This window comes from Anomaloglossus baeobatrachus, chromosome 3 (genome assembly GCF_048569485.1).
Source record: "Anomaloglossus baeobatrachus isolate aAnoBae1 chromosome 3, aAnoBae1.hap1, whole genome shotgun sequence".
Classification (NCBI taxonomy): domain Eukaryota; kingdom Metazoa; phylum Chordata; class Amphibia; order Anura; family Aromobatidae; genus Anomaloglossus; species Anomaloglossus baeobatrachus.
Window position 1 is genome coordinate 69,245,468 of NC_134355.1, and position 14,385 is coordinate 69,259,852.

General features: G+C 45.3%; 1 protein-coding gene across 3 annotated transcripts in view; it reads right to left on the bottom strand.

Annotated features, from left to right (window-relative positions):
• The window catches only part of ASB3 (ankyrin repeat and SOCS box containing 3), a 345,127-nt gene that overhangs the window by 61,084 nt on the left and 269,658 nt on the right, over positions 1 to 14,385 (bottom strand). For all 3 annotated transcript variants that reach the window (XM_075339239.1, XM_075339237.1, XM_075339238.1), the window contains exon 8: positions 10,158 to 10,355. In XM_075339239.1, coding sequence (XP_075195354.1) covers positions 10,158 to 10,355 — 198 coding nt within the window. The remainder of the gene's footprint in view (positions 1 to 10,157; positions 10,356 to 14,385) is intronic.

Below are 14,385 nucleotides of genomic sequence, written 5' to 3' on the forward strand. Positions count from 1 at the left end.
TCCAGACGATCGCTAGCAGCAACCCGCTCACTCTTCACCCACCATAGCGGCGGTCCCTTACACCGCACAGTGGACCTTGACCGGCGGAAGCTGTCCATTTCCCATCTTGGCACGCTTCCCCGGGTCCCCCTCGTAACATTACGGTCGCGCCCAAAGGTCTGGCTATGGCTGAAGAGCAGCAGCAGTTGCTGCGTTATGTGCAGCAGTTGGAGTCACGATTGGCAGCAGTGGAGCAGTCTTCCTCCGATAAGACTACTCTGACGACAGTCGCCACCCAGGCGGCTACCCAGGCTGTGCTATTGGGCGGAAGGTCTCCTCGCCTTGCGCTTCCAGAGCGCTTTAGCGGCAACAGCTCTGAGTGCCGTGGTTTTATAAACCAGGTTACCACCTACTTAGAGCTGTCTGAGACGCTTTACGCTACCGAAAAGGCGAAGGTAGCCTTCGTTCAGTCCCTGCTCACAGGGAGAGCGCTGAAGTAGTCCACGCCGTTGTGGGAGCGCGGAGATCGTGTGGTGAATAACTTACCAGCTCATCTTGGGGCCATGAGAATGGTGTTCCTCGGGCCTCAAGTCACCCACGATTCCGCGCTGCGCCTCCTACGACTTCGGCAAGGGTCCGCTTCAGTCGGGGACTTTGCTGTACACTTTAGGACACTTGCCGCAGAGCTGGACTGCCCGGATAAGGTCCTTGTCCCTGTGTTTTGGGAGGGCCTGGCAGGGTTTGTCAAAGACGCACTGGCCACACGTGAGGTGCCTGCCACTTTAGAGTCCTTGATTCAGGTTGCCTCTCGCATAGACATCCGCCAGGCGGAGCGAAGGCTCGAGGTCTCTTCAGCACCCACGTCTTCTCGGCCTAAAAAGCGTCTGGCTCCCGTCTTCCATCAGACAGGCCCCCCAGCCAGTCCTGTAGGCGACTCCGTGGAGTCAATGGAGGTGTCCAAGGTGGTCTCCTCTGCCCCAGGTTCTCGGTCTTGTGTCATCTGCTTTTCCTGTGGGCAGAGGGGACACATAGCTACCCGATGTCCCAAACCGTCGGGAAAAGACAGCGTCTAGTTCCTATCAGAGGGGGGACTCTAGACGCTACCTCTCCCTCTAGGTTGACTATCAGCGCCCAGTTGCAGTTCGGCACTACTCTCTTCTCTGCCCTGGCTTGCTTGGATTCAGGCGCTGAAGGCAATTTAATCTCGACCTCCCTGGCAACCCGATACTCAGTTCCCCTGGTTCTGTTGCCCAAGCCACTCAGGGTCCGGGTAGTCAACGGGTCCATACTACTCGATCCTATCACCCAGATCATTATCCCTCTCAGGATGGATGTACCACCGGGACACCATGAGCAGGTGTCCTTCCTGGTGCTTCCAGGGGGGACGGATGAGATCCTACTGGGCCTTCCCTGGTTGAGACAGCATGCCTGACAAGGTGGTGAGCGACCGAGGTCCCCAGTTCGCGTCTCGCTTCTGGAGAGAGCTCTGTAAGCTCCTGCAGATAGAGCTGAACATCTCCTCCGCATACCATCCCGAGACCAATGGACTAGTGGAGAGGACTAATCAAACCTTGGTAACTTACCTCCGCCATTTTATCTCCGCGCATCACGACAACTGGGCTAACCTCCTTCCTTGGGCCGAATTTGCCATTAACAATTCGGTCCATGAATCCTCTGGCCAGACTCCGTTCCTACTCAATAACGGACAACATCCCAGAATCCCGGTTCCGATGCCCATTACGTCACCCGATACTAGAGTGGAGGATTGGGCGACCAAGGCCCGGGAGATCTGGGATGACACCCAAGAGGCTCTTAAGAGGGCTAAAGACCGGATGGTGACAACGGCTGATGTCCGCCGTCGCCCTGCACCATCCTTCGCCCCTGGTGACCTAGTATGGCTGTCCTCTAAGAATGTTAACCTACAAGTACAGGCAGCCAAATTCGCCCCTAGGTATCTGGGTCCGTTTAAAGTACTACAGCAGGTAAACCCGGTGGCATACCGACTCCAGCTCCCTCCACGCTGGGCTATAGCCAACACCTTTCACGTGTCCCTCCTGAAACCCGTACGACTTAATAAATTCACGGGGTCCCTGCCGGCTCAAACCGACTCCCCGTCCGACGACCCTGAGGTGGCAAAACTTGTGGAGACAAAAGTCATACAGGGCAAGAGGTACTACCTCGTGGAGTGGGCCGGTCGTGGTCCGGAGCATAGATCCTGGGAGTTGGAGGATCATATCCGCGCCCCGGGGTTGATGGCGGCCTTCGAGCACGGACAAGGGGGGGGGCCTAGACGGGGGGGTAATGTTACATCTCGTGGCTCTCCTGAGGCAAGGACTGAGGCAGTCTCCCATTCCTTGCCTGCCACGAGCGCTCCTGCTCAGCAGCGCCGAAGGTCTGCCAGACTTCGCAGTGTGCAGGAGATACCTTCTCAGAGAGGCAGCAGAAGGGCGACACCTAGTGGTTCTCCTGTTACAAGGAGTGAAGCGGTCTCCCATTCATGGCCTGCCGCAGGCCCTCCTGCTCAGCGGCCCCGAAGGTCTGCGAGGTTGCGCAATGTGCAGAGGTTTACTGCTCAGGGAAGCAGTGAGAGTCCCGTTATCTCTGCACATTGTGAGACCGAGGATCCCGCCTCTATTTCCCAGAGGCAGGAGGGTGAGCATGTGCTATGCGTGGTGGGTTCAGATTCGCCCACTGACGTCACACGGCTTGATGACAAGGCAGGTGATGTGGTGAATCCTGACTGGCCAGGCTGGGACGTCGTGGACTCTGATTGGGTCAAGTCCGTCATCTCCGCCTCGCGCCCGCCCTTGGGTGGAACGACACCTCCTTAAAAGCTCCTCCTGCCATCATGGCGGCGCGCGACCGTCCTTCTATGTTTGGATGTCTGGCAGCGTGCTGCCATGCCACTGCTCAGGCATTACTGTCTTTTGTGGGCTTGGCCCTTGCTGCTTAGGCAGTACCTCGTTTGCAGGCCGTGTTCCTGCCTTGCTGCTCCGGCAGTATCCCTTTCAACAGGCCGTGTTCCTGTCCTAGGTGAGCTCCTCAAGCCTCCACCGGACTCACCTGGTTATTGAAAGCACACGTGCGTGGGCACCTCTGTGCTACCCTCGTGCCATATTCTCGTGACTTCCACTGGCACACGTGCGTGGGCACCTCTGTGCTTCCCTGTGCAACAGGTACACCGAGCCGTGAGATCCGTGCCATACAACCCTCACGGGTTAGGGCAGATCGGTGTACATAGATCGTCTGTGACATTCCAGACGATCGCTAGCAGCAACCCGCTCACTCTTCACCCACCATAGCGGCGGTCCCTTACACCGCACAGTGGACCTTGACCGGCGGAAGCTGTCCATTTCCCATCTTGGCACGCTTCCCCGGGTCCCCCTCGTAACAGCAGGCTACTGAGCATGCGCAGTGGAAAAAAATGCATGCGGCGGCCGGATGCGGTGTTTGACGCAGGACGCCGCATGCGGCGTCTGTAGGCATGCATTGCAAATCGCGCCGCATCGGCCGGATGCGGCGCGATGCGTTTTTTTTTGCCGGACAAAAAAACGTGCCAGGCAACGTTCCATCCGGCCGCCGCATCGGGTTAAATCTGCCGCATGCGGCAAAAAACGGACGGAACACAAGGCCATGCAGTACAATACGGCACTAAGGTAAGTCTATGCAAAAAAAAACGCAATCGGCGGCAAAAAAAAAACGGTTGCGTTTTTTCTGCAGAGTGCCGGATTGTGCCGTACAGCAAAAAACGGATGTGTGAAAGCAGCCTAATACACACAAGAAAGAGGGGTGGAGTTGGATGACATAAATTAATTTTCCGGGTTATCAAATAGTAATATAGTTGGAAATTATGAACTTAGCATTCCTATGACTAAGGACTCCTAGGAGTTCAAAATGTCACTCTGTCACACTTTTTTTTATCAACATTATATGGGGATGCTAATATAATAAAGACTAATTTTTTATTTTTCTTATGGTACTAGATTGCAACATTTCCTACTAAAACCCAGTCACCTATAGGCCTTAATAGCATCAAGTTAACAGAAAAGTTACTGAATACTAAGGACATTTCTAATTACTGAATGCATCACTGAGCACATCATTAAGGGGCATTAAAAAAATTGTTTAAAAGAACAGAGAGTCCTCAGTGGTTGATACCTTTTAATGGCTAACTGAAAAGATGGTAATAATTGCAAGCTTTCGAGACTACTCAGGTCTCTTCAGAGACCTGAGTAGTCTCGAAAGCTTGCAATTATTACCATCTTTTCAGTTAGCCATTAAAAGGTATCAACCACTGAGGACTCTCTGTTCTTTTAAACAATTTTTTTATCTCTACTGGCTAACACGGTACAAAGATATATTTTACTTGTATCAAAATAAGGGGCATTAGTAATCTATAGGATTCCATATTAACCATATCCTGACACAGAAAATTAACAGCGAGTTCTAAGTTGGGTGTATTTAGTAGGCTCATAAACGGAGCCTTTTCTACACACGGCAAGTGTCAGCCGCATTATACAGCCAGCACCAGCTTCTAGCAGCAGCGACCAGAGCTAGCTCCAATCGCTGCTGTTATTTAACTGTCAATCTAAATTGCTGCTATTGACCAGTGCAACTGTTTAGATGTCCATCCTTGCATCCACAATCTCAAGTCTGGGGGTAGATGGTTTACATTGGTAGTCTGAGGTCTACTAAAGAATCCATTCACTGCCATCCTTGTCCTTCTATGAAGCCCAGTGAATTAGTGCAATATATAGTACAAGAGACAAAAAAGGTTCAAATCCTTGGGGACAAAAAAAACACAAAAGTAAAAGTTAATAAAAATAAGTTTTGAAAAAAAAAAAGAAAGAACTTTGAATCACTGCTATTTTTCTAACAAAAATAAAGACATTAAAAAAATAATAATAATAATAATAATTGGTATCAATCACCGCATCTGTCATATAGGAAAATTGTAAAATCCATAAAAGACATCTCTGTGTTTGAAGAGGGGACACATTCACCCCCACATTGAACATATGGGATTAATTATAACTGAGGAAGAAAGAGAAAACCAATACTATATCTTGCCTCTGTTCAGCTAGGATCCCCTGGTAGGGACAGGTAATTCAACAGGTTATCTGCTGAGAAACCTACACAAGGTCTGGGGTCTCTAAATACGAAGCTAGAGAAGTCTCAAATGTATCACCTCAGGAGATAACTCTTCGGAGCTTCAAAAGATTGTCCCAGACTTTTTTGGGCCGGTGGTCAGTGATGAATATTGGGTTTTGTATTGATACGATATTTATGGGAGACAAATTTTTGGCATCATGATTCCAAAGGAAGAAGATGAATACTTTTTCATAATTGTGAAGCATGCCTATGAGATCCAAATTAAAATCCGTCAGTTGGATGATGCTATCCATGCCATGTTTCATCTCTATAGAAAGGTAAAATCGTGATAAGAAACATGACCATGATATCTTCCGCCTGGGACCTCCAGGTGCAAAGATATTCTGAAAGTTAAAGATCTCAATTTTCTAGAGACTGAAGCCACATCCCATTATCAGTATTGGTATGGGTCCCCAGAGGGGAGGTATGTGAGTAACTTGCATTAATAAAAGCAAATGCCAAATTATGATTCTTGTTGAATAAGAAGAAAATACACTACTGTGCAGCATTGTTCCGTTTCACTGGAGTTCTAACCTCCATAGATCTGAGCCATTTTTGTGACACAGGTTTAGTAATTTTCTTTTGTTATTCTGTTTTTATTTTCTGTAATTGTATATACTGTTTTGTGTTGTCCCCTTTGTAACATTTTTTGTATATTTTTATATAAACACTGCCTACTTTTTGGATTAAACATATAAAATTTAATAGCTTTGTTCCTTTTGCTTTATAAACCGCATCACTGAAGCCATACGCAAACTTTTAACGGGTGTCCAATTGGCCTGTAAAAAATTGGTGGTGGCAGCTAGTAGTTTTTCTTTGGTTATTGTGGAGCTTGGCAGTGAGCATACCTAGGTATATATATATATATATATATATATATATATTCTATGTGTTGAAATCTGTTGTATATAGACACACACAATACGGTCATTGTGAGTTCCCCAATAATCGGCCTATTAGTGAAAGCAGCCATTGTCTTATTCATCAATCGTCGATAAATTGCGTATTGTCCTGACAATTGGAAGCAGTGGAGTGCTGTTCATGACAAATTAGTGGCAGCGGTGGGCTATATATGCGCGATCTCCCGGGCTCCATCTTTGGCAGCGCCCATGAAAATCTGGTTTATGAAATTCTAAGGGGTACTTTGCACACTACGATATCGCAGGTGCAATGTCGGTGGGGTCAAATCGAAAGTGACGCACATCCGGCGTCGCTGTCGACATCGTAGTGTGTAAAGCCTTTTACATACGATTAACAAGCGCAAAAGCGTCGTTATCGTATGATCGGTGTAGGGTCCGACATTTCCATAATGCCGCTGCTGCGACGGTACAATGTTGTTCCTCGTTCCAGCAGGAAGCACACATCGCTGTGTGTGAAGCCGTTGGAGCGAGGAACATCTCCTACCTGCATCCACCGGCCATGCGGAAGGAAGGAGGTGGGCGGGATGTTTACGTCCCGCTGATCTCCGCCCCTCCGCTCCTATTGGCCGCCTGCCGTGTGACGTCGCTATGATGCCGCACGACCCGCCCCCTTAGTAAGGAGGCGGTTCGCCGGCCAGAGCGACGTCGCAGGGCAGGTGAGTGCATGTGAAGCTGGCGTAGCGATAATGTTCGCTACGGCAGCAATCACAAGATATCGTACCTGCGACGGGGGCGGGGACTATCACTGCAGCGTCGGTAACACATTGTTACCGATGTTGCAGCGTGCAAAGTACCCCTAAAGCTCTAATCTATCTGTATGTATTTGGATGGTTAAAAATAAAATCCTATTAGAAGAAAGTAATGTCAACACGACGAGATAAAATAAAGTCCACATAGATGTTGTCTGAGGTCAAATTTGAACCCAGGACACAACCAGAAAGTCAAAAAAAGGCAAACCACTAAGCAATAAACCATCTGTGCACAAACCTCTCACAATACGAGTACACAGCCCAAAAAGTCAAATAAAACTATTTTATTCCGCTACATTTGTAAACCGGCAACACAAACTACTAGACCGCTCTCTGATCTAACCTCTACTTCTTCCTAGAGTGCATTTCTCCTAATTCTGTCCCAATTTATAAGAGCAAAAAGAAAGGTGGCGCGTCAAGCGGTTGTCACACTAGCAAATAAAAAGTGAAAACCTTCCAGCAAGAAAAATATGTGACTAGGTGACTTACATGAGAAAATCTAACTTCTTAATTCATACCGAGACACAGACGATCTGGTGCAACAGCGGTATAAAAAAAACAAAACTAGAAAAAAAAATGTCAATTTAGTATTGGCTTCATTCAATTACAGCATCATGTCAAGCTCCAAAGACAGGGAGAGTTGATAACAGCTATTGGAAAGAGAACGAACTTGAATGCAATTATGTTTTACAACTCTGCTCAACAGCCGAGCTTCCCCGAGGAATATTTAGGTAGATCATTTATCACTTTTGAGGCCCAGAGACAGTATTGATGACAGCCTTCTTCGGAAAATAATACATTCTAGTTTACTTCGAAAAGTGTACATTGTTCTAGAATTTTAGAGTGGCGAATCGTTCATAGATGGGGCTAGGTCAATGGCGACAATCTTACCGTGCTAAATCTACCACAATGGCTTGATTACACTTAGCCGGCCCCTGTCTGCCTGCCTTTCCTTCCTCCCCCCGTCATTTCTCCCATCTTCCTCCCCCTGTAATAACAGAGACAGGGGAGGAAGGACAGGCAGCAGACAGGGGCGGGAATAACTAGAAAGATTTGACCCACCTATTAGATATTCTGCAGCACCTCTTATCAAATAACAGTGCATTTCACAAAATCTACTTGCCTATATTTCAGAAAGTATACATCCGATCTCATAACTAAAGGTATGTATAAAATCAGCATGATAGGGCCAATATAGCACTGGCTTTTAGTTTATATAGGAAAATCCTGGAGGTGGGCGTGTCATTAATGCGGCTGGTCACTGCCCCTCCGCTTCTATTGGTCGGACACTGTGTGACATCGCTGTGACGGCGCACGAACCTCCCCCTTAACGAAGAGGTTGTTCGCCGCCCACAGCGACGTCGCTAGGAAGGTAAGTACGTTTAACGGGTGTTAGCGATATTGTGCGCCATGGGCAGCGATTTGCCCGTAACGCACAAACGATGGGGGCGGGTAAGCTCGCTAGCGATATCGTAGCGTCTAATTGGGCCTTTAGTGTATGTAAACCTTTGACTTTGCATAAAGTAATAAAAATGCCTTAAAACATTCTTTCTCATTATTCTGGTATTTGGATTTGGCAAATATAAATAATTTTGGTTCCTATTTGACCTAAAACGGAAAGGTTTATTCTGATTTCACGTCAGATAGTGAGGAAAAACATGCAGATGTATCTTTTTAGATAGTGAATGTAAACTTCTGGTTTCAATTGTATATACTATATGCTGGCTGTTTGCACCAATTTGGATATTTCCAGAGTGGCACTGACATGGGGGTTTGGTCCGTACATTGCCTGATAATTGGAAGTCTGTAATAAGAAACTAGTGCTAAAGGTGAGCTAAAACAAAAAAATCAGTCATCACTTTGTGATCGGAGTGGTGTATGGCCGCCTCTACAAGAAAAGTTGGATGCCGCCAATGACATCATCCTGCTTCATGTATTCTGCACAAAGCGTCAGAACACAAGATGGTAGAAGGCAAAAATCAGGTCTGTAATGCAGATTTTTTCATTTACCTTTTTGTATTTTATTAGTGCACTATACTGTACATTTTCATGTGTTTTAAAGGTTTTTTTTTCATCTCACAAGAGGGGAGATGCACCTAAAACGAGTGTCTAGACAGGAAAAACCCTACCTAGGGCCTTTTTCACACGTTAGTGATTCTGCTACGTCTGTGCTAGTTTTTATACATACCAGAATTACGGACATATGCAGACCTATTAAAAATAAATGGGTCTGCACAGACATCAGTGATTTTTCACTGACCGAGTTTCCGTGCGGCGTACACGCGTGTCTGTGTGCTCCGCAGACATGTCCCTTTTTTTCTGGCATCACTGATGTCCCACGGACCACACTATGGTGTGATTCGTGAAACACGTACCAGAAAAACAAGGACATTGAAAATAAAAAGCTTTTTATACTCACCTTCTCCAGCGATGCTGTGTTCAGCCTCTACTCTCTGCTGCTTCCTGCCCGGCTAATTACTCTCATGCATATTCATTTATGCAGGCACAGCTGACCCGGAAGCAGCTGCAGAGGTCAGACTGTGGCGGCCGGATGCTGCCTCTCGGGACTGTTCAGCACCACGGACAGCAGGAGCGGGGACAGGTGAGTATATCTCCATGTGCAATCACGTAACACTGATCACGGATTGCACACAGACAACCCACGTGTGCCGTGAATCACAGCACATGGAGTAACATATGCGTTTTTAACACGTCAGTGAAAAACGTCTGTGTTTTTCACTGACGTGTGAAACAGGCCTAAAATACACAAGTTTTTCAGTGTTTATTAGTGCATTTCTTCCGCATACATAGGAATGGGTGACAAATGTAGCAAACAACCTAAACAACTGATATGCAGCAGATTAAAAAAAAACCGCTTTGATGGTTGAAATCCACAAGGAAAAAAAAAAGCAGCATATGAAGGAGATTTCAGAACTCTCACTTTACTGGTGCTGTAAAACGAAGCAAATAAAAAACAAACCGTGCAGCAAACTACAAAGTGTGAACAAGCCTTAAAGGGGTTTTCTGATCATTATCACAAAACTATAACATCACTTTCAGAAGGATCTCCAGGAGGGAGAAATATTGCAATTTCCATCACATCTAGTGGGTAGGAACTGTGATCTACCAGAAAAAATCTCTAATAGCTAAACCCATGTATCAGATTTAATATACTATTTGCACTTGGTGAAAACAGTGGCTCAGCTGCTGCGAAGACAAGAAGATGATGAAGAGCATAAAACCACATTCCTGATGTCTAAAGTAAGATTTCTTTCTACTAGAAGATTAATGACTCAAGACACTGAATGATGTCAACATTTAAAAAGCAATACAATGATAATATATATCATATACGTACCGTTGTTTAGTAGCCATACACATTGGGGTCTTACACTCAAAGAATGGAGACTCCTGGGCTTCTGGGCTATAACCTCCAGACAATAATATATCCAAGCACCGCCTGTCCCCTCCATAAACTGCAGAATACACTGGACTCACTTGGTCCTCTCCAGTATTGCAGACACGACTTGTGACCGCCATGAGCATTTCCAGGACCCTGAAAATACATTTGCCTTAAATATGGACACAATAAGAGAACAATTATATTGCAATGATTGGTATAGATAACAGACCCCATATGAGTACACCATACATATGTCATACAATGACAATGCTGCAGAGCAGCGCCGCAGTCTGTCACGGTCGTCTCCCTGCTGTTTTGAGACTAGTGACAGCCATAGGACTGGAGCCTCCCATCTCCATCTAAACTCCTCATTTAAATTAAGTTTCCTTTCCTTTGGCGTCTTATGAGTTAATGTCAGTTTTTGTTGCCAGCAGCTCCTAGCAGGGCAGGTCATCTGTAGCTGCTTTGAGACCACGCCCCTTTTAGATTTAAATAGTGGAGCATTCCTAGCAGTCCTTGCTGTTGTTAGAATTCATTCTACTCTGGCCATCCTGGTGGAAGGAGCTGCTGAGGAATTGTCCTGTGCCCAACCATCTGCTACTCTGGAGTCTGTCTGCTGCCGTGAAGTTTGGTGTTTGCATCCTTCTGTTTATCCCCATGTCTGTCTTACCTTACCTTGTGTCTTGTTAGTGCAGCGGTGGGGTCTAGTGAACCTCACCTGCCCTTCACTAGCCAGGACATTTATAGGGTCTTCTCAGGGTCTCAGGTTCCTGCTCGGCGACAGTTGTAGAGACTATATAGGGACTGGCTAGGAGATTAGGGTCAGCTGCAGGTGAGGATAGGAGATGTCCCACCCATCGCTCTCACTAATTCAAGGGCCCCCCACTCATTTTGTTCCTGGTGTCCCCCTTGTTTGTTCAGTTTTTGTAATGCATCAGACGCCTGTCAGTCAGAACACGTGTCACGCGGTACATATGGACATATCCTACTCCGTGTGTGACAGTCTGCACTTCTGTATAAGAGCATAATGGTTGATTCATCAGGCATATCAGAAACAGTACTTTTATATAATTGGTCACATACAATGAAATGTGCAAAAACGAAATGTCACTTTGTAACATGAGAGGCTTTAAAGAATACTTGTCACTTGCTTGACAGCTTCCTTTAATGCAGAGCGGCTGTAAGTCAGTGTGGGGGGCACGGTTACACCCACCACTTTCCATACACAGAGCAATAACTGAACTTGCGCTGGCACCACCCCCATATCTGAAACCAGAACGCTGCCAGGGAGGAAAAAAAATAATTTCCTACTGAAAGCTGGGTTTACCTTGCAGGTACTGGGCAGGATCAGAATACTATTAACCTGCAGATTAACCCCATATCTGCATTTTTCCACATGACAGCTTCCCTTTAAAGGGAACCTGTCATCAGGATTTTATCGCCAAACTATTTATATGTGCATACAGCTCTTTCAAAGATGAGTCCTGAAATACCTTTACATTGCCAGCCTGTTTTTCTGTTACCGAAAAATCAGTGATTTAATTGATATCCAAATGGGTATGGTAGATCTGAAGCCTCTGTCACTCCAGCTCTATTCCCCACCCAACTGCTGCACAACTGACAGTCTCTATGCTGTGTGACGTCAGGCAAAGGTGCCGTCAGTCAAGTAGGAGGAGGTATCAGCCATAGGCAGGAAATAGAGCTGGAGTGACAGAGGTTTCAGCTCTTCAGCCTCATTTCAATATTTGTTCAAACACTGATTTCTCAGTAACAGAGGAATGGACTGGCCATATAATTTCTCAGGCTTTTTTGATCCATGTCCAGTAATATAAATCAGTTGAGCAGAATTTTCCAAAACACTTTAGATATGTTGGACAAATTGAAGTTGGAAACTACCTGTTGTCTAGTCCATTTACACAACTTGACTCTAACCTTTGCTGTCAAAAAATGATCAGTTCCACAGTCAGCTCCTGGCCTGGTTTTCAGGGTAATGATAGATGACCTCCATCTTTGGCAGACACATACAGTACAGACCAAAAGTTTGGACAGACCTTCTCATTCAAAGAGTTTTCTTTATTTTCATGACTCTGAAAATTGTAGATTCACATTGAAGTCTCTTTGAATGAGAAGGTGTGTCCAAACTTTTGGTCTGTACTGTATGTGGTCAATCTGATTCTTATAGGCCCCATTTGGTGATGTCCATGTGTAGAGTCCCCGTTTGTGATTTTGCAAGAAGGTATTTATCATGGACAGTAGATTTGTCGCATAAAAGTCAATGAATCTTCCTCCAGCCTTGTTGTGTTCACCAGGTTCAAAGTTTCCAATAACAGTTCCATGTTTACCATGGTCCAAGTCTTATTTTGATGTCTTGTCAATTTCTTCTTGAACTTGATCATAAAATACTTCAAGATCGTCCTCCTCAGCATCTGTTGTGGGTAAGAAGATTTGCATAACTGTGACATGGATTGGCGGTCTTTGTAGTCATATCTAAAGATGAGAGGACCCGTGAAATTTCAGTTAGGTGGGTTCAGCTGGACTTTAAAGTTCAGTTGGGACCAGGACTTTATCTGAACCCAAGCTGAAGTCACTAAATGGAAAGTATGGGTCTCCGCCCACATGCAGCCACCATTTCCGGTGGTGGGTGGGTGGGGGTTTTCAATTTTTTTGGGTGGATACTACATCTGATCGTGCTGTTATTAACCCCAGTGTAAGCACTTCAAACTGCTTGCACAGGGCTGAGCACCGAGCGTACCCAAACCCAGCAATGTTCACATGAGTGGTTTGCATACATAAAAGCACCCCAACTTCGAATTTGAACTGAGTTTTTTTTTGTAACATCTGTGTTTGGTGTGAACACTGAACCTCGGGTTCGCTCATCTCTAGTCGTATTGAGATGACTATCACTGACTACATTGCACTTCAGGACAGTTTTGGGCCATTTTCGGTTGAGATTAAAAGTGAGACCTTTAGTCCTTCTGTTATCACTGCCAGAATAGTAGAGACAATCTTTGTTTGACTTTAAATGTCTGGAATAAGTACATAATAGTTGATTAATTCCGAGTAAGTAGCGTCCTGTTCTGTCCATTTTGGCTTTGATGATGTCGCATTTGCCTTGGTTCATGGTTCGTACATTCCAAGTTCCAAACTTTATGATCCCTCTACAGCTTTTGATCTTCCCTTTTCACCAAGCGATATCAGCACCAAGACGTTCTTGCTGTTTCGATCCTGGCACGTCATGAGACTTGATCATAATCCGGTCCAACATCGTCTGTTCCCCAGTGGCTTGTTGATTGCATTCCGACCTAGGGGTGCATCTTCCAGCACTATATTGAATTGCTTTCGTTGTTCTTTTTATCTCTTTATTGAAATTTCCATAAAATAGTTAGATCCATGAGAGAAACTATAAAAACGTGACGTGTTTTGTAGCATGACAAGCACTCTTAATCACAGGAAAGGAAATCCATTGTGCATATTCTACAGCAGACATAGTGAGCTTCATACATTTTGCTCCTTTTTATATGCATCTCCAAGTTGGCATACTATAGATAATCTCTGTATAGTCTGATTTTGGGTACGGGAGCTTAATTTTTAATTTTAGATCCACTCTAAAAAACAAATTTGCTGTAAAAGTGTAGAAAGCCTATAACGTTCAAACAAGAAGGTGATACCTCCTAGATTATCAATTGTGCTACATGAACATGATCTCAACTGAAAAAGCTCTCTGTATAGGTATCATGTACATATACATAAAATATTGTCCAAATATAAAGAACTTTTCACCACTTTCACAGTCAATAACATTGTAAAATGTCTATAAACATGGAGAAAAATCCGCTGGCAATCTGTCAGGTGGAGTAAAATTTAACTTTTAATTATACTGTAATAAATTCCATAACACTGGCATTTTAGTATACTGAAATCTTAGGTGGTTAAATGTGGAAAAAACAACGCGTTTTGCCGGCGGTGCCTTCCTCCGGAGGAAGGCACCGCTGCCGAAACGCATTGTTTTTTCCACATTTAACCACCTAAGATGTCAGTATATTAAATGCCAGTGTTATGGAACTTATTATGGTATAATTAAAAGTTAAATTTTACTCCACTTGACGGATTCCCAGCAGATTTTTCTCTTCATGTTTATTGATTTACTGTGTGGTTGGCTACTAGAGTTGAGCGCGGTTCGCGG